This window comes from Aspergillus eucalypticola (genome assembly GCF_003184535.1).
Source record: "Aspergillus eucalypticola CBS 122712 chromosome Unknown BO83scaffold_43, whole genome shotgun sequence".
In the NCBI taxonomy this organism is placed as follows: Eukaryota; Fungi; Ascomycota; class Eurotiomycetes; order Eurotiales; family Aspergillaceae; genus Aspergillus; species Aspergillus eucalypticola.
In genome coordinates, this window is record NW_020290317.1 from 1 (window position 1) to 18,414 (window position 18,414).

General features: G+C 49.9%; 6 protein-coding genes across 6 annotated transcripts; 4 read left to right on the plus strand and 2 right to left on the minus strand.

Moving 5' to 3' along the window:
- Positions 1-763: 763 nt before the first annotated feature.
- On the plus strand, positions 764-2,902 carry BO83DRAFT_383212 (stearoyl-CoA 9-desaturase sdeA). Its single transcript, XM_025532421.1, has 2 exons — positions 764-1,405; positions 1,469-2,902. Exons 1-2 carry the CDS (start codon positions 1,165-1,167, stop codon positions 2,596-2,598), a joined length of 1,371 nt encoding a protein of 456 aa, XP_025382458.1. The 5' UTR covers positions 764-1,164; the 3' UTR covers positions 2,599-2,902.
- A 320-nt stretch (positions 2,903-3,222) lies between these two features.
- On the plus strand, positions 3,223-6,071 carry BO83DRAFT_349278 (M3 family metallopeptidase). Its single transcript, XM_025528862.1, has 3 exons — positions 3,223-4,845; positions 4,895-5,535; positions 5,598-6,071. Exons 1-3 carry the CDS (start codon positions 3,529-3,531, stop codon positions 5,788-5,790), a joined length of 2,151 nt encoding a protein of 716 aa, XP_025382459.1. The 5' UTR covers positions 3,223-3,528; the 3' UTR covers positions 5,791-6,071.
- A 768-nt stretch (positions 6,072-6,839) lies between these two features.
- BO83DRAFT_185491 (uncharacterized protein) lies at positions 6,840-7,645 on the plus strand. The gene is made up of 4 exons (XM_025526503.1): positions 6,840-7,008; positions 7,082-7,135; positions 7,208-7,276; positions 7,422-7,645. The coding sequence occupies exons 1-4, from the start codon at positions 6,886-6,888 to the stop codon at positions 7,437-7,439; spliced, it is 264 nt and encodes an 87-aa protein (XP_025382460.1). The 5' UTR covers positions 6,840-6,885; the 3' UTR covers positions 7,440-7,645.
- A 1,562-nt stretch (positions 7,646-9,207) lies between these two features.
- On the minus strand, positions 9,208-11,851 carry BO83DRAFT_432288 (uncharacterized protein; the record flags this gene model as incomplete). The annotated part of the gene is made up of 2 exons (XM_025535613.1): positions 9,208-9,354; positions 11,717-11,851. The coding sequence occupies 2 exons, from the start codon at positions 11,849-11,851 to the stop codon at positions 9,208-9,210; spliced, it is 282 nt and encodes a 93-aa protein (XP_025382461.1).
- A 2,414-nt stretch (positions 11,852-14,265) lies between these two features.
- BO83DRAFT_372201 (uncharacterized protein) lies at positions 14,266-16,255 on the plus strand. The gene is made up of 5 exons (XM_025529969.1): positions 14,266-14,538; positions 14,598-14,853; positions 14,944-14,996; positions 15,076-15,674; positions 15,743-16,255. The coding sequence occupies exons 1-5, from the start codon at positions 14,496-14,498 to the stop codon at positions 16,241-16,243; spliced, it is 1,452 nt and encodes a 483-aa protein (XP_025382462.1). The 5' UTR covers positions 14,266-14,495; the 3' UTR covers positions 16,244-16,255.
- A 121-nt stretch (positions 16,256-16,376) lies between these two features.
- On the minus strand, positions 16,377-17,566 carry BO83DRAFT_185502 (uncharacterized protein). Its single transcript, XM_025526504.1, has one exon. It carries the CDS (start codon positions 17,449-17,451, stop codon positions 16,429-16,431), a length of 1,023 nt encoding a protein of 340 aa, XP_025382463.1. The 5' UTR covers positions 17,452-17,566; the 3' UTR covers positions 16,377-16,428.
- Positions 17,567-18,414: the final 848 nt, after the last annotated feature.

Below are 18,414 nucleotides of genomic sequence, written 5' to 3' on the forward strand. Positions count from 1 at the left end.
GTGTTGGGGGAGAATGCATGCCTGAATCATGTGGCGACGATCATCGGATTTTCTACAGACTTTCAAGAGCATGAACGGAGCACCCGGGAAGAGTTTGTGCCGAGGAGCTTGCGGCTCGCAGTCATGCCAAAACTGACTTTGGCGTTTCAAACTCGGCCGGTGGCAATAATGCCCACTCATAGGGCTGCCTTCTTCGGAAAAGTCTGAGCTGAGTGGACCAATGAGTGATCCAAGACATGCTGATTATAGCACTAGATTGCGTTAGTGTGGCCACCGCATAAGCAAAGACTCCAATGTTGCGATGCTCCAGAATTAGGATCAGCTTTGAAAGAGATGGGGACAATTGCTCAACTCTTGAGGTTAGACGGAGTTGTACCACTCCGTGCAGGCGATACTTTGATGCGGAAAAAGAAACCGTCCCGAAATCCAAATCGGGATGGAGAGCCACGGGTCAAGCCACCCGAGGCATGACACCAGCCACACAGAGCGATCAAGGGGCAAAAAACGTTGGGGATTCAACGAATGGTTGAACTGTCGTGATTGGTAGACCATTCCCGGCCTTACCCAAAATGGCAGTTTCTGGCCGGGCAGCGCCATCGAATCAGAAGTGGCCCAACAAGCTTAGTTGGAGGAACAGGCGGCGCTGTATGGTTGGAGATACTCCGGCCATTTGCCATCGCGGATACAACTCTGCGATCCGGACACCTTCCAGACGTGCCTGGATAGTAGTATTGATCCTCTTCTCTCTCCCTACCTTGTGTCTGTTGAAACCCGTCGGCCACTTTGGGACCTCGGGATCTTATGATTACTTCACTGATCTACTAGTGAGCTTGCCGTCAGGCCACCCTTCTTTACTTATTCCACGCGCGTGTCCTCATAGTCGCATCATTATTATTGATTGTCCGCCTTGCTTTTCCCCAACCATCATCCGCCGGTGGACCCTGGTAGAGTTCAACTACCTCCGAATTTTCTCTCCTTCACTGGCTCAGATCTGCCGCTTACTTCTTCGGCCTCTTGATTGCATTCCCCACCCTTTTTTCTCCGTTTCTTTTTTATCGCTCGCCTCTGGCCCTTTCCTTTAAACCCACCCTCTCCCGCACGCATCTTTCTCCTCCTCATCCGAACCACACTGCAGGGGTCGAGATACACACCAAAGACATCACCATGTCTGCAAAGCCAGCAGACGCCTCCCGGCCTCGCGCCGCTGACCCCAAGAAGGTCCACATTGCCGATACTGTCATGACGCGCAGCAACTGGTACAAGCATGTCAACTGGCTGAACGTCTTCCTCATCATCGGTATCCCCATGTACGGCTGTGTCCAGGCCTTCTGGGTGCCCTTGCAGGTCAAGACTGCTATCTGGGCCGTTATCTATTACTTCTTCACTGGTCTCGGTATCACCGCAGGTTGGTTCGCCCCATTGAAAGGTAACACTGTACAGACAGCATGCTGACACAATTTGCCTCCAGGATACCATCGTCTCTGGGCTCACTGCTCCTACTCTGCTCGTCTTCCTCTCCGTATCTGGCTCGCCGCCGTTGGTGGTGGTGCTGTCGAAGGTTCCATCCGCTGGTGGGCGCGTGATCACCGGGCTCACCACCGTTATACCGATACCGACAAGGACCCCTACTCCGTCCGCAAGGGTCTGCTCTACTCTCACCTGGGATGGATGGTCATGAAGCAGAACCCCAAGCGTATCGGCCGCACCGATATCTCCGATCTCAACGAAGACCCGGTTGTCGTCTGGCAGCACCGTAACTACCTCAAGGTTGTCTTCACCATGGGTCTTATTGTTCCCATGCTCGTGTCCGGTCTTGGTTGGGGTGACTGGTGGGGTGGTTTCGTCTACGCTGGTATCCTCCGTATCTTCTTCGTTCAGCAGGCCACCTTCTGTGTCAACTCTTTGGCCCACTGGCTCGGTGATCAGCCTTTCGACGACCGCAACTCTCCCCGTGACCACGTCATTACTGCTCTCGTCACTCTCGGTGAGGGATACCACAACTTCCACCACGAGTTCCCCTCCGACTACCGCAACGCTATCGAGTGGCACCAGTACGACCCTACCAAGTGGAGCATCTGGGCCTGGAAGCAGCTTGGTCTGGCCTACGACCTGAAGAAGTTCCGTGCCAACGAGATCGAGAAGGGTCGTGTCCAGCAGCTCCAGAAGAAGCTTGACCAGAAGCGTTCCCGTCTCGACTGGGGTACCCCTCTCGACCAGCTGCCCGTTATGGAATGGGACGACTATGTTGAGCAGGCTAAGAATGGCCGTGGTCTCATTGCTATTGCCGGCGTTGTTCACGATGTGACCGACTTCATCAAGGACCATCCCGGTGGCAAGGCCATGATCAACTCTGGTATTGGCAAGGACGCCACTGCCATGTTCAACGGTGGTGTGTACTACCACTCCAACGCTGCCCACAACCTTCTCTCAACCATGCGTGTGGGTGTGATCCGCGGTGGCTGTGAGGTTGAGATCTGGAAGCGGGCCCAGAAGGAGGGCGCCGGCTATGTTCGTGACGATGCCGGCCAGCGGGTGATCCGGGCTGGTGAGCAGGTCACCAAGATCCCCGAGCCCATCCCCACTGCCGACGCTGCGTGAGCGGCGCGATGTCCATGACCCTTTCGCCTTATATTCTGATGTACCATTTGCGAATACGCTGTGTTTCCCACTCCGACGATCCTTCGTCTTTTAATTTAGCACTCGGGGCGTTTATTCTTTCGTGTGTATGGCGTTGTTGGAGTTGGCCTACTCTTTTTTTTATGTCGACAGAGCGAGTTTGAGTCGACGCGGGTTTACCTATTTCATTCGAAAAAAAGCGACGAGATGTGACGAGGAACATCGATTGTTGAAATCCTGCATAGAATCCAGATATTCAAAGTGTGATCACATATTTATGAACAGTTGCCTGTAGGTTTTCTAGCTCTTGTAGCTACGTAATAGATCTGTAGAAGTGGACATAGAAACCCCGGACCCGGCAGACGTAGAGTGGATCGCGTTGTCAAAAGGGCCATAGCTTCGTCATGAGAACATGATAGAAAGATAGAAGAACAGGGAACCAGACAGGAGGAAGTGTGGAGTCAAAACTGAGGAAAACGAAGATGGGGGGAAGAGATTAATTAGTGGTGGAGGAGAGGGAAAACACATGATCGGCCAGACTGCAGGCTCCGCCGGGACCAGCTCAGCTGCACTTCTGCATCACCAAACAGCTTCTCCCCCCAAGAGTGTCCACTGTCGAGCCACGTATTGATCCGCTACTTCCATTGCAGTAGCTTGCTTAGCACCCCGCCTTTCACCACCTGTGCCCCTCCTACCGTCACCATTCGCTCCCCTCTCTGTCGCACCTTTTATCTACCCGCCTTCCTCGTCCTTCTCGTGGGCGTTCTCCTCGTCACCGTGGCTCCCCCGCTTCGCCTTTCCTCTCCCGCCTTCAGACTTTCCTCGGTCTTGGGCCATTTCCGCGGCTCTCGACTTCCTTCAACCTCGCATTCAGCTTTGACAAACCTTCGCAAATCCCTCACAACTGCCAGCATGGCCCCCGAACACCTCCGCCGCCCTCCTCAGGCTCCCCCCGTCTTCACCGCAACTGCTCAATCCATTGTCGATGACGCCAAGCGACTCATTGAAGCCTCCCGCAAAGTTCAGGATGACGTCGTGGCTACCGTCAAGCCCGACACGGCTACATTCAACGCTGTCGTGAAGCCCTTGGCCCAGGATGAGAACGTCATGTCCCTCGAATCGCACATTCTCGGCTTCTACCAGGCCGTGTCCACCCAACAAGAGCTGCGGGATGCATCGTCCAAGGCGGAGGAGCTGATGGATGAGTTCTTCATTGAAGCTGCCATGCGCGAGGATGTGTTCCAGCTCGTCGACGCCGTGCTTAAGAAGAACGAGTCTCTTGACCCCGAGTCTCGCCGTCTGTTGGAGAAGGAACACAAGGATTTCATCCGCAATGGCTTGGGTCTCCCGGCTGGTCCCAAGCGTGACCGGTTCAAGGAGATCAAGAAGCGTCTCAGTCAGATCAGCATTGAGTTCCAGAAGAACTTGAACGAGGAGAACGAAGGACTCTGGTTCACCCGCGAAGAGCTCGACGGTGTTCCCGAGGATGTCCTGGCTGGGTTGAAGAAGGGTGAGGGTGAGCACGAGGGCAAGCTCTGGCTGACCTTCAAGTACCCCGACCTCTTCCCGACGATGAAGTACGCCAAGAACCCCGAGACCCGTAAGCAGGTCATGATCCAGAACGAGAACAAGTGCAATCAGAACGTGCCTCTTTTCCGTGAGGCCATTATCCTGCGTGATGAGGCCGCTCGTCTGCTCGGTTACCCCAACCACGCGGCATTCCGCATTGAGGACAAGATGGCCAAGACCCCGGAGACGGTCAACACCTTCCTGGGTGACCTGCGGTCCCGTCTGACGGCGGGTGGACAGAAGGAAATCAAGAACCTGCTCGAGTTTAAGAAGTCCGACCTGGAGTCCCGTGGAGAGAAGTTCGATGGCCACTACTACCTGTGGGACCACAGATTCTACGACCGTCTTATGCTGGAGAAGGACTACTCCCTGGACCAGCAGCTCATTGCCGAGTACTTCCCTCTTCAGACCACCATCGAGGGCATGCTGAAGATCTTCGAAGAGCTTTTCGGTCTCGTCTTTGTGGAGATCACTGGTGAGGACCGGGAGAAGGTGGCCCCCACCGGTAAGGGCAGCGACATTGTCTGGCACGAGGACGTCCAGATCTTCAGCGTCTGGAACGATGAGGGTGAGGGCAGCGGCTTCGTCGGCTATCTGTACTTGGATCTCTTCCCCCGGACCGGCAAGTACGGTCACGCTGCCAACTTCAACTTGCAGCCGGTAGGCACCCTACACAGCGCAAAATAACCACATTTACTAACAACTACAGGGTTTCATCGACGCGGAGGGCAACCGCCGCTACCCGGCCACTGCGCTTGTGTGCAACTTCACCAAGCCGACTCCCAAGAAGCCCAGCTTGCTCAAGCATGATGAAGTCGTGACTCTATTCCACGAGCTCGGTCACGGCATCCACGACCTGGTTGCCAAGACGATCTACTCCCGATTTCACGGCACTAACACCGTCCGTGACTTCGTCGAAGCACCCAGTCAGATGCTCGAGAACTGGTGCTGGACCCCTTCCCAGCTCAAGTCCCTCAGCAAGCACTACTCCACTCTCTCTCCTGAGTACCTTGCCGCCTGGAAGGAGCAAGCCGGTGGCCAGGAAGCCCCGTCGGAGCAGATCCCTGACTCCGTTATCGAGAACCTCATCCGCACCAAGCACGTCAACGATGCCCTGTTTAACCTTCGCCAGCTGCACTTTGGTATCTTCGACATGACCGTCCACCAGCCCGAGAGCCACGAGAAGATCAAGGAGCTTCCTATCTCGGCTACATACAACTCCCTTCGCAAGCAGATCACACAGATGGAGGGCCCGGAGAGCCTGGGCCTGGGCGAGGAATGGGGACACGGCGAAGCCACCTTTGGTCACTTGATCGGTGGCTATGATGCTGGTTATTATGGTTACCTAAGGTATGCCCATCCCCACATTTGGTGTTACCATTATATGCCAAGTACTAACACTCTTATAACAGCTCGCAAGTCTACTCGACCGACATGTTCTACACCGTCTTCAAGGACGACCCTATGAACGCGACCGCTGGCCGTCGCTACCGGTACAAGGTGCTTGAGAAGGGAGGTAGTCAGGATGAGATGACGACGTTGACAGAGTTCTTGGGCCGTGAGCCCAAGACTGACGCCTTCTACAAGGACATGGGATTGGCTTAGACTTGGGAGGATTGATGAGATTTCCGGTTGATTTGGATATTGCATGCTATAATATACGACCGGACTGGAAACAAAGATGGGATAGAAATATCGAATAATCACCGGGCTGTTGGTATCAATGAATCCCTTGTACATTCTAAGCAGCATAATTTCTTCTAGCCCGGTAGCCCGCATAGTTTGTCCATCCATACCTGAAGCAGCACATGATCTGGGTATCAGCAAGCCGAATTATACCGCAGGACATCTCGCTCCATTGTGTGCGAATCTTACAGCGGCGTTCTAGGACATTCCCCACTGGGCCTGGTGGAACATTGTCTCTGGATGCTGAGGGGATGAGGTGGTCCGCTATGATCGACGTCTTCTTATGGGACGACTTCAGCCACTGAACAGCTCCAGTCAGACTAGACCGTAAGGGCTCTGAGTACACACAGTAGTCTATATCAATCGGTGGGCATTTAAGCCATGATGCATAGACTTGATTGGAATAGATACTTGCCTACTTTACTCAATTCATGAATATGGCTCACACATGGCTATTGAGCTAGCAAGTCATGGTCAATACTCTATCTGCATGGTGGATATTCTCCCTCTCTACCTCTATCCCCCATCACTCCGAAAGGAATGAGGAGAAAGAGTCCGACTGAATCCGGGGTTAAAATTGTTTGTGACATCACATAGTCCACATTGCAGGATTTGAACCTATTAACGTTCTCCACTTTCATTCAGTACCTTGATGGGAAAAAAGTTTAATTTTTAGTTCTCAGTCTTTTTGAGTAAAACATGTGGATCCGATTGTCTTCTATTGCGCCCTTGCTTCCGGGTCTCACATACTGGATCATCAGTCCTGGAGCATCATTCCGTGATCCTCATGCCTGAACCTGTTCAGCCGAATCTGTAGTCGCTCACTTACTCTTTCCTTTGTGGTATATTTGACCGTTAGAAGGGGTAGTATCTGGGAGTTATAGAACATCTATAAATTGAAGACACTCACCCCAACCAAACGAACCCATCTTCCAACCAGATTCAAGTTACAACCATTACCAAGTAACTACAACTATTACTATTCTCTCCTGATATTATCTTTCACTGCCCATCATGAAGGTCCTCAGCTTCATCCTCACCACTCTCGCCATCACCACCGGTGCCTTGGCTGCTCCTGAGCCCGGAACCGCCGCCGCAGAGTCCCGTAATTGGGACTGGTGTGCGACCAGTTTCTCCGTACGTTGGAACATTCTAGTGTCGATGTGATAACATGTGAAGACTATACTAACTACCTATATCCTCGTTATAGTGTGACTCCGATGATGACTGCATGAATCAGTACGACTGCAAAGACAAGTCTAAGGTATGAACATAAGCACCAGTTTGCCCTCTTTAATGACTTCACAAGATTCTAATGCGGCTTTCTTCCACACAGAGCTGGACCTTTGAACAACAAAGGGCAAACATTGGGTGCGGTGCTAGCGTGTACCCCCACTCCTGCTATGTACGTTGATTGTCCTCTTCTCTCCCTTTTTACTTGTTCTGTACGAGCGTTGCAAGTGTCCTGGATAAGGCTTCGCAAAGCGTGATATTTTTGTTTTTTTTCTTTTTGGGGAGAAACTACGGTTAACTAAAGAGTTCTGGTACAGTATGAATATGATTATTAAAGCCCACCAGTATCGGCCACACGTCGAGCATGCTTACTGGGTATGATGCCGGTTGAGTGCAGGTTTGGAGAGGGTGGAACTTAGGGTTGGGATTTGATCGTGGTAGTAAGACAGGAATTATATGCTTGCTTGCCTCGGCACAGGTTTTGTTTTTTCCTTTCAAGACCATAGGGTTTTCTTTCCCTGTGCTGGTAATGAGAATTCAGAGGCTCTCTGCCAATTTTTGATAACGTACTCGTACCGTAGGATAATGAGTAGGTCTGATTTGCAACCTGAAAACACAAGTGTTCAATTTGATAGAGATATCAGGGTGTTAAAGAAGTCTTATCGCTAACAGCAAGAAGAGAACAAAAGATCCCACTTACGTCTACTACACGACTAGGAATTAACCCTGCGGTCTAACGCTTAATGTCAGCTTACATGAGTATCTCATGGCAAAACGGAGTAATACATAATTGACCCTATTGATAACATGTTGATGATGCCGTGATGCTGACAACGACGTTGTCACAGACTGGTTTATATTTTTCATGATTGAGAGTTTCTTGTATGTAGTATATTAAGCTCCTAACGAACTAACTTTCCATCCAATCAAGTGTCAATGTCAATTAACTCTCCTTCTCAGAGCCAAACCACAACAACAAATTACTCAGTATCATCATTATATATCTTTCAACCCAGACCGTTCATCGGCAAGTAATTTTCCAACATCTGACCTGGAATTAACGAAATACTACCCAATGTTCAATTCAATTTCAAGCACATAAGAACCCCAAAGATCCCTACATCTATCTTCAGCTTTGTTAGTACCTTCCCAAAACAAATCAATCCCCCGCAATAGCAGCACTATTGTACTGTGACCGCCATCAACAAGACAACTAACCGACCACCACCGCAGCAATCCGTTCAGATCTCAAAGATTCCTTCTGCTTTGCAGCTTATGTGGATAATACATGTGTTCGGAAATGGATGTTTCAAGAACCCTCCACGCAAGGCCTTGTTTTGTTGTTGGTATGCAACAACACACACAGAGAGACACCAACCAGGGCGGGCAGGGCGTAAGAGAAGCCGTGATTGGTATCAGTAGCAGTCAAGTATGAAGTAGACGATGATAACGACACGCTATATCGAAGGGTCTTCTTATCGTTCCGGATTTGCATAGTCAGTTTGTAGTGCAAAATGGGGGATTTGGCGGCAGCTTTATTGTCGAACCGAGCCACATCACGCCGAGAAGAGAAACACTAATGTCATCACTAGATATGCGTCGAAGAAACAAAGTTCATATTTATTATGATCCTCTCAAAACTGATATTTTCAGAAGCGAGTTCGAGCGATGCATTGGCGACTTTGCTTTCCTCTCGCTGATCTTTGCAATCTCTGCATTAGAGACAGACGAGACAGCGCGTTGAGCTCCATGTCGCCACGGCATTGGTACTCGTTCAGACGGTGGTAGTGGAAAGTTCCTCATTCATCATGGGTTATATATCGAAGACAAGTGGATGGTTGTAACGCGTCTTTTTCTGCGACGAGCGTATAGTGTGTAGGTATCTTGTACTCAAGCCATGAACGCATCACTGCTCGCTTAGAGGGTAGTATTATTTCTTTCTTTCGTCAGAAATAATATATAGAGGACAACAGAGTTGCGTTGTAGTTGAATATGGATTGACAGAGGGAGACAAGCGGGGGATGAGGCAAGGAATCTCCAATCATAGGAGTTCTCGCCCTCCCGTTGTGACTTTATTCAACGAAAGCTTCCAGTAGAGGTCTGTCAGCTTAGGGAAGTCAATTTTGCGGTGATACAGCCCTTTCCACAGCCGCTCTGCAGATACGCCTGAATCCAGTACATGTTCAGCGCCTTCTGCATCGTCTTGAAGTCGATCACACCCAGTCCCCCTTCTGCAAGTGGCCTCATCGTCTGGACATTCGCAATTAGCCGGGTCGCGGGTCCCAGATATATTTCCACACTACCTTCTGAATATGCATGAGCTCATTGACCGTCACCTAGAACCACAGCTGACTTTGTAGGCACGTGCGGGCTACGGTACTGGCCCAAGGAAAGGGAAATTAGTCCATGACGCGCGGGGCACGGCTACGTAGCCTTCTCGGGGATTTGCGATAAGTGTACGAGAGATCTCAAAGAGAGCGTCAGATCGGAAAGAGTGGAAGTTAGTAACTTTCATGAAGTTGGAAGCAACAGAGGGCCACCCGCCCCCGAATTGACAAATGGTGTTTTGGAACTTTTTGCGTCTTCTTGCCTGCTTCCGTAGGTCTGGACGTTGAGTCTGGCTTGTTCAAATTTTTGTCTGCTTTATTTTGTCAATGATAATTCCAGCTTCGAGAAGTTGTCTCTCTATTTCATCCAAGGAGGGTCATTTTTGGACTGCCCTGGTATAGAGAGTAGCAGGGTCGACTGAAAGCTTTTGTGTATGGTAGGAGAACTCGAAATCTTTCCGGACATAAGCTATTTCCCCATTGCTGCCTCCTTTTCTTTCATGATGTCAAAAGAGTGTGTTATCAGAAATGGCACTATAGCGCCAGACACAGAAGACATGGATCACCAGGATCAACAAGTAGATGTTGATGTTGATATTGATATTGATGCCCAATGTCGAGGTATCTCTTCGGCTGTAATCAGACACTTCTTCTTGTGTCAATTACTCGTATTGAGGAATAATTGGCCAGCTCTTTTCCGTGTGCCCTGCTCGTATGGGAGAACAGAACGGATTGATGGATGGCAGGGAAAGGTAATAGTGTCAATTGAGACTGATGATTCGCAACCGTGTCTGGTATGGATGCCAACCCGTATCTCGAGCCCCCGCACAATGGCTTGACACTTCTCCTCAACCATACTTCCATTAGTCATGAGTCAAGAGAGTCCACCACTATCAACCACGCCAAACAAGGCAAGGTTCGCCAAGGTCATGGATCAGAACTTCTGATCTGAATCAGCCAGAGTAACTCGACCCATGACCTTCTCTTTTCCTGACAGTCTCTCTGTCTTGGTAGGTGTAGTATATATATAAACCCTGGATCAGCAAACAGGCAGAATCCTACTCCAGTCATTCGTTTTCGCACCATCCAAGGTGTCGTGAAACAAGGACCCAAGGTGCGCGTAAACATATCCTCTGCGTACTACTCATATTCAGTAGGACCACAGTCCGCAAGGGGCCTGCCGAGTTCATTAGATGTCGTCCAACTTTGTCAATGCTGTTTATTCCGAAGAGCCAGCCCCAAATCATGGACATTCACTGTTGTGTATTCGACGAAGATCAGCTCTGGGTCAATCTTAGTAGCAACTCTTGCTCGTCTGATCGATAGGCTCTTATAAACTCGGCTAAGCATCGCAACGTATGATGCTAAGGCAGTACATTCCTGTCAGACACTATCAATATCATCGACAGCTTGAGACCACCGGGTACATAGTGTCGAGATAAGCCAGCCAGGCGACGCAGCCTAAGATGTACTGGCCACTAGCCTCTCGCTTGATGTAATACTGCCCGGACTTCAGGGAAGATTGTTATACTCATAATGCTCAATACTCCCATATGTCGAGAGTGGGTATTCTTCCACAATCACTTGTTCTCCAGCTCTTGATATCAGATAGCAACTGACTGCAGCAAACCAACCGGTGAGGATGGTGTCTGAATAACGGCGACTCAGTATATAAGCTCTCGAGGGGCTATTCCCTGATACCAGAAACGGCGCACATTGCACAAGTGATTTGAAGGTTCAGGGCAACAAAGGATACGGGAGCCACAGGATTCAAGAAACCCGCATCTGTCATCACAATAGTCCGTCTTCCTGCCTTCTTATCTTATGTTTATTCTCTATGCTGACGTTCTTCAGAACAGGCCATCGTATGTGTAGAAGCACACCCACACCCAATCTTTGAGAGCATCATATTGTAGCGAGGCGAATGGTGGTGCAAATCGCATGTCGATCCTGCGTCAGTTGTGAAATGGAGAGAAAAGATATCACGATCCACCCGCTCCTTAAAGGCATCGCTCTGCTCTATCTTAATCGGAGGTCACGTGTAATCCTTCCTCCAGTCACTAGGCTCTAGGATCAGCTACTTCTTCGGCTTCTCCTTTGGGGTCTTGGCGCGTTGAGTGACCAGTACATCGGAAAGGGTATACGGGGCGGAGGTGCTCGTACATCGGGTGGATTTATGTCCTTTCACCCGGCACACCTGGCATTTCTCTCCCAATGCTCGGTGGTGGGGTGGCGAAGGTGATGACAAACAATCCGATCCCCATGCCATGCTCCTTCTGCCTTACCTCTCGGATCTCATATGCGGGCACCTGTCCCTTGCCGGTCGCACGAAACTGTGCCTTCAGTGCCGACTGGACTTCACCGACCTTCCCAACCGCTCCTCCGTCGTAGACATAATTATGGGGGCCTTGGCCACCCATGTCGCCGAACTTCTCCACGGTCACACGAACGGGTCTGTCCTGGTAGGCAAAGTGATGGCTGCTTCTACTCCCGCAGAAACATATGCTATGGTGAATTCAGAAGCGCTTGTTGTAGGAGAGACATTTGTAGCATGTTTCCCTCTTTAGTCATGGGGAAAGGTATCTCAGGGAGCTTCTCAACGACTCGACTCGACAAGTTTCACACTGTTCTGGAGCTCTCCACCGCCATCACTAGAAGTTTCCTCTTCGATCTTGATTCTGTGGTCCATCCTTCATTTTTCTCTCTCTTGTGTAGAGGCGTCATGTTTCCTACCCACGACATTTCTTCGGCTAACCACGACGCCCCCAACCCGAGACGGTTGTAGATGGGTCGGCTCGTTAAGCATTTCTTGCCATGCAAGATTGAGGCCCCGGTTATCGACAAAGCAGTCAAATAGCTTTATATTTATCGAAGCAACATTTAGATACCGCGTGCGTGGCCTCTTGGGAAAGAAAGGGAAGATGCTGTCAGGGATGTGTATGCGATCAATGTCCAGACTAAACCAGGCCAGGGCCCTGTTCATGGATTGGTTGGGGTACATGGATCAGAGCTCTTGTTTGGCAAGGCTTCAAACCAATATCATTAGTTCGAGGCTGTTGTACCTTTACTCTAGGACTTTATGCAGCTTGATCTGTTTCAGTTGCACCTCTACCTTCAGAGAAGTCGGACATGGCTAGATGGTTCGCCACAATGTTAGGGAGGGCAAAGGAACACAGATGAACAAGAAGCATCATGGCCAAGAAATGGAGATACATCAGTCATGGTATCCCATAAATGTCTTATCATCCTGGGTGCTGTTCGTCGTTCAATATTGTGTGCTCCAGCAACTTTCTGTGCTTCTCCTGCTCGATATAACATCACTGCTTGCCTTTTCTGCTTTGATGGTCGGCTTCTGGTACGTATTCTGACACGTTCATTGATCTCATTGTACTCAACTTCGGTAATCGCCACAGCTAGCTTCTTCAAGGCTTTGGTTGTGCTGATTCCCGAACAGTCTAGTTGTCATGATTTTCAGTCCGACATATCATTGCCTTGGTGCGAAAGAGATCGTAGATATCGGCGGAAGCAGTATAATTAGCTATGGGTCTGTGAAGCCGACGTGAAGCTCCTCAGCAGTCAACTCATCATCGGTCATCCCATCATCGGCCACCCCATCATGGGTCATCTCGCTATCAACGTTCGACTCATTATTAGCTCTTATATACCAACCACTTCAAAAGGAAACGTTGAAGAACGGCGCAATGTGCCGCAACTCCGCCTCTCCACCCATCACAAACCCATATGTCCATCGAAGGTCAGTTCTCTGGTCACAAGCACCTGTATGTCTCTCTTCAGTCATCTTCGGTCTACATGGTGGAAAATATTCCATTGATGAGGAGACTGATGCAGTGACACGTCAGGCACAGTAATTGAGCTCAAGCCGAAGAACCTTGAATCGGACAGAACAGAGCCAAGAGGCATTGCGGATCACATGAGTTTTGGACTCTGTTCACGAAGCCACAGTGCCATTGATATGAGAATGGACCGCTTTCATGTTCGCTATTCTTCGTGCCGCTAAAGCAGGATGATGTATTGTGTATTATATAGGCTGTTTATATAGTGTTGAGGGGGCGAACGCCCCCACATTTGCTTGGTGAGGGTTTATATATCAGAGACTCTGATCGGATTGTGTTTGCTGATGATGAAAGAAAGAAAGAAAGACTGGTTGAGCAGCAGGTCCATGGCTGTTTATGTAGGAGTGGGTGGACCATTGACAACCATGCCACGGGGGGGGATTCCCTGCATACAACAGGGTAGTTCCATGAGAGATCGGGACTTACCATCATGCTGTCAGCCTTATTCAACGGCTGAAAGCACTAAAATATCTGGAATATCCCTGTAAATCTTCACAGAAGTCATCATTCGTGTGGCGGAGATTCCAAATAGGTCGGGGAATCTCGACACCTGTATGACGAGGCATGACCCGATTGCGTCATCTTTAATGAAGTGATTTTATGGACGTATTCACAAGCCAAATTGAACACTGGCTGTCAATTCAAAGAACCCTGATTTACTGTAGTTTATATGATATACTGTGCGACACGTTTTGTGAATGCTAATTGCTTTTCGCATATAATAATAGAGGAGACATATGCAAATCTCGATTAAGGTTCAAGTCTGAAGAGTTACTGGAAAGATCACAAATGCTATTCCTACCACTATACACTTCAATAAATCTAGTCTAAAGCTTCTCCTCCGGTCCTCATTAGTAATTGTGATCATATAAAGTTAAAATTTCACTACGATGCCGAAAGCCTAGATAATCAAGATAAAGTGAACCACCGGGAAGGAAGAGCGGAACGCCACTTTAAATCCAACCTCAACTCCAGCATACCCAGTCAATCTAATTAAGCGAATCCCCAACACGTACATCCTTTTCTATATCTTTATATTCCTGTCTCTATCTCCATCTTTTCCAAGGAAATAATACATCCACAATAAAAATGCCCCGACCATGACTCCCGTCCACCCTCATCCCCAACAATAGACACACATCAATTACCACCAAAACGCGTGCGTGACGCGTGAACCTATCCACCAAATCACTCCAACACAACACCAGAAATGAACCACCTAGACCTTCCTCCTTTATCTACTCAGGATCCTCGTATGTTTATCCCCATAATTTATCTTCTCATAGGAGAATCAGGACTAAATACTCACCAGACCGCGTAATTTCCTTCCCGGCCTCGCAGTCCCTGCTCGCGTCCACCGCGTTCCCGGATGCTGCCTCAGGTAGAAAGGCCATCCCGACTGGGTTGGTCGCGCTGGATGAGGCGATCTCTGCACCGGTGATATTGACGACGTCAAATGAGCGAATACGTGAGTTTACTGAGGGAAAAGGAGAACAGCTAAAGGGGTTGCCGGTTGGTCATGTTACGGAGGTGTTTGGGCCGCCGGGGGCGGGGAAGACGATGTTGGGGTGAGTTTATTTCCGTATTATCTATCTATTAGTGGTTTGAGTAAAGTGAGTGGGTAGTTTTGTAATATGTGTGCTGATGAATGGTGATAGGTTGAATGCCGCGGCTGGTGCGCTGGGGAGAGGGGAGGGAGTGGTTTGGATAGGTATGTTTGATCTATTGCTTGTGTTTGTTCGGGTGTGTTTGTGATATGAGTTAACGGTTGTTCTTTGGGGTGATTGAAGATACGGCATCGCCGCTTCCTAGGCCTCGACTGCGCAAACTGCTGGAGTCGCAGTCTCCTGCGTCGCCGTCATCTCCCAGGTCCTTGACGGAAAATCTAACGTATATTCGTGCTCCCACACTCCCTCATCTCGTCTCTCTCTTCCATCATCCACCTGCCTCTTTTCCACCCCCAAACACAACTCTCCTTGTTATAGACTCTGTCTCTGCCCCATTTACTCCCTATTTCCCTAACCCTAGTGATATTAACCAACCGCAGCAAGCGCAGAGGGATGTCCAGAAATGGCTCACAACGCGAAAGTGGAACGTGATTAGTGATCTTGCTGCTCAGTTGGTGAAGTTCGCAAGCAGGGCGAACCTGGCTATCTTGGTTATCAACCAAACGCATACCCGAATTCGGGGACAGGCAAGGGCAACGCTGTCTCCCATACTGAGTGGGAGGGGGTGGGAATCGTGCGTTCGTGCTCGGATCGGGGTTTATGGTGATTTTGGGTATGGTGGGGATGGCGGATGGGTGAGGATTGCGGAGGTTATGAAGAAGGATGGGAGGCTTGTCACTGTTAGGGACAAATCAACCGTAGTGCCTTTTCGGGTCGCAAATGTGAGTTCCTCTTTGATTTCCTTTGTTGATTCTTTGCTTGGCTGTAGGTGTGTTGACTTGTCGACTAGGATGGATTGTATGCTGATGAAATGGGGCTCGAAGGTAATGCAGAGGATGGCGTCGCCGTACAAGTCGGGGAGAAGCAAGCACAGGATGAAGATGCGCTTGAACCGGAAGAACCATTGGAAGAGGAACCGGTGGTGGAGGAAGAGCCAGAGCTTGAAGATTACCAAGCACAGGACGATTCCGCACAAGAGGAGCTTGCACCCGAAGACCATGCACCAGGAGACCCTGCACCAGAAGAGCCTGCACAAAAGGAGTCTGCACAAAAGCGACCGGCACCAGAAGAGCCCGTAATTGAAGCGTTGGTGCATGAAGAGCCTGTGTACAATGGGTACACACAAGAGCACATAGAGAAGATACAGACCCAGGAGATTCAAGCACAGAAAGAGCAAGCACAAGATGTCCACTCCGACTCAGCTCAGGATACTGCAAGCCAGCGGAAGCGAAAGGCAGAGGAGATTGCGGACAGCCAGGATGAGGAAGATTCGGAAGGGGTATTCGAGTAGGTCAAAGGTGACGTGGTATGTGAGCAGAGCATCAAAGTATTATCTGCCTCAGTATATAGTTCTATATATACCCATTGTTTTGAATATGACGCAGTGCATAGGTGCTGAAACCCGCTTTAAGGCTCCCGCACCAATTCTATGAATGAGCTAGTCGATACACCATCGTCAAGAATGTGAGTTGTGTGTCAGCAGCGATCGTCATTTGGCCGCTGAACCCAAGCTGAAAGCTCCCTCATGGTCACGAGTTTTCCGGTGTCGAGGTTGATGTTTCTGTGCGTCCCATTCGCGTATCCGGTGCCTGGCACACAAAACGGTGTGCGGCTGGATACACTTTCTCCAGCAGATGCTAGGCTCCGATCCGGAGCGCTGGTAGTTTCTCGGTCCAAAGAATAGAGATTGATGTCCCGGTCGACCGATATCGGCCGGCGATTCTGTACCACAGCAACGAGTCGGCCCAAAACAGCGAATTCAAGCTTCAGCTTAATACTGTATATCGCTCCTTTCAGCGTGATCTGCACAGCATATAAGCTGGCATACTCAAGACCCAGTAATACGAGGTCCATAACCAGCATAGCTACGTTGATCCAAATCAACTGATACATGATTTTTTGGTTCTCACGGACAAGACATATCCGCAGCATTAACAAAGTCTCCCACATGTATAGTCCAGACAGAACGATCTCCTGGATGGTAAAGCCTGTCATCTGAACCTTCTCCATGATATTGTATCCAATCACCCAGGCCGGCTGTTCATCGCCGACAGCATTGGACCCGTATGTCAGGACTGTCGTGGGTACATGGAGTAGGAATACATTCGCAATAATCATGTACAGCACGCGCTGTAGGATGCGCTCGTCGCAAATGACGAGGTGGAGTCGTGAGTACAGGACGACCGCCTGGCCCGTGACCATGACCCACCAGCCGATACTAAGTATAGTGACAGAGAGATTCGAAGGGGCTTGCGTGAAGAACTTCATGATAAAGCCCAATGTGTATGGTAGCACGCCGGCGCAGCCCGATAACAGCAGGCTCCAAAAGTATAGGCCCTTCCATCGTCGGAAGGTCGATAGGACCATGACAACCAGCTCAGCCACATTGTAGCAGGCAATGGCCATGAAGAATAATAAAGTGGCTTTGAAGGCACCACCACTGCTTGCGAGCTCGCCGCTGATGCCATCCAGCGGGTCTTTCGTAGATGATATGGACATAATAGTTGATAAACGCGAAAATCAGGGAAACACAGAATTAGCATTCCGTTTGCACGAGCCGGGTATCGATAGCGCCAGCGTCACAGGCTATATTTGAAAGCCAACCGAAGTGAAGACCACAACGCCAATGGCCACCTGAGCAGATCGCAGATTGAGATTCACACGCTCAGCTCTCAACTAATTGCATGAAGTCGTCGTAGGCAGTTCGCCGTCTCTGAGTACCCGCGCCATCAATGTCGATTCCTGTGGTCAGAGTACCATCCACATGTTCTCAGCCTTGGAACAAACGAGTCGCAACCATCAATCAAGCTCACGGTAGCGTCAGGCATCAATAGATATCCCAAGAAGGAAAGGTTATCGAATTGGAGTCTGCACAACACACCGCATCCAGGGTACTGACGTGGTACAACTATCCAGAGTAGTCGATAAAGTCCGGGCCACCTCTGACAGAGTTTCATCTAATGTCCTAGCGCCGTCAGATCTGGGGAAGTGGAAGGACGCGAAGCTAGTTGCCAGTGGTGGGAGGGGCTTAGGGTATGGTGGCAGATCAAGCTTGGGCCACGGCGAGGGTGGACGATGGTTAGAATGTCAACTCAGGGACGAGCGGACGATGTTATGAGGAAGTCTTGTCCGATCGGCGAGCTGGATGACAGGTAAAATCGCCATTGTTGAGTCCCCGCTTAGGCTTGCTGGTCTTAGTCATTGCTTTTGCTGCGGAGAAATTGGTGGAAGGAATGGCGTCGGCGATCACTAGTCAAGATGGCTGGCGCTGATGGACGTGTGACTGCTGCAGTGACCCGCCCACTGACAATCAAAAGGTCCAACGCCGGAATTGCTTCTGTGTAAACGCCCAGGTTTCCCCCGAGCTAGATGGATTCATTGCCATTTTGCAGGAAATCAAAAGGACGGACTGACTACGACGTTACAATGGGGGCTCTATGGGTCCAGTCCATCCTGCAGATG

What these genes read in the sequence shown, in the direction of transcription:
- BO83DRAFT_185502 (XM_025526504.1), bottom strand. Translation starts at nt 17,451, where the DNA reads ATGTCCATATCATCTACGAAAGACCCGCTGGATGGCATCAGCGGCGAG.
- BO83DRAFT_372201 (XM_025529969.1), top strand. Translation starts at nt 14,496, where the DNA reads ATGAACCACCTAGACCTTCCTCCTTTATCTACTCAGGATCCTC. An exon ending in GCGGGGAAGACGATGTTGGG is followed by an intron (nt 14,854 to 14,943) that starts GTGAGTTTATTT and finishes GAATGGTGATAG; the next exon opens with GTTGAATGCCGCGGCTGGTG. An exon ending in GGAGGGAGTGGTTTGGATAG is followed by an intron (nt 14,997 to 15,075) that starts GTATGTTTGATC and finishes GGGTGATTGAAG; the next exon opens with ATACGGCATCGCCGCTTCCT.
- BO83DRAFT_349278 (XM_025528862.1), top strand. Translation starts at nt 3,529, where the DNA reads ATGGCCCCCGAACACCTCCGCCGCCCTCCTCAGGCTCCCCCCGTCTTC. An exon ending in CCAACTTCAACTTGCAGCCG is followed by an intron (nt 4,846 to 4,894) that starts GTAGGCACCCTA and finishes TAACAACTACAG; the next exon opens with GGTTTCATCGACGCGGAGGG. An exon ending in GGTTATTATGGTTACCTAAG is followed by an intron (nt 5,536 to 5,597) that starts GTATGCCCATCC and finishes CTCTTATAACAG; the next exon opens with CTCGCAAGTCTACTCGACCG.
- BO83DRAFT_383212 (XM_025532421.1), top strand. Translation starts at nt 1,165, where the DNA reads ATGTCTGCAAAGCCAGCAGACGCCTCCCGGCCTCGCGCCGCTGACCCC. An exon ending in TGGTCTCGGTATCACCGCAG is followed by an intron (nt 1,406 to 1,468) that starts GTTGGTTCGCCC and finishes ATTTGCCTCCAG; the next exon opens with GATACCATCGTCTCTGGGCT.
- BO83DRAFT_185491 (XM_025526503.1), top strand. Translation starts at nt 6,886, where the DNA reads ATGAAGGTCCTCAGCTTCATCCTCACCACTCTCGCCATCACCACCGGT. An exon ending in GGTGTGCGACCAGTTTCTCC is followed by an intron (nt 7,009 to 7,081) that starts GTACGTTGGAAC and finishes TCCTCGTTATAG; the next exon opens with TGTGACTCCGATGATGACTG. An exon ending in ACTGCAAAGACAAGTCTAAG is followed by an intron (nt 7,136 to 7,207) that starts GTATGAACATAA and finishes TCTTCCACACAG; the next exon opens with AGCTGGACCTTTGAACAACA.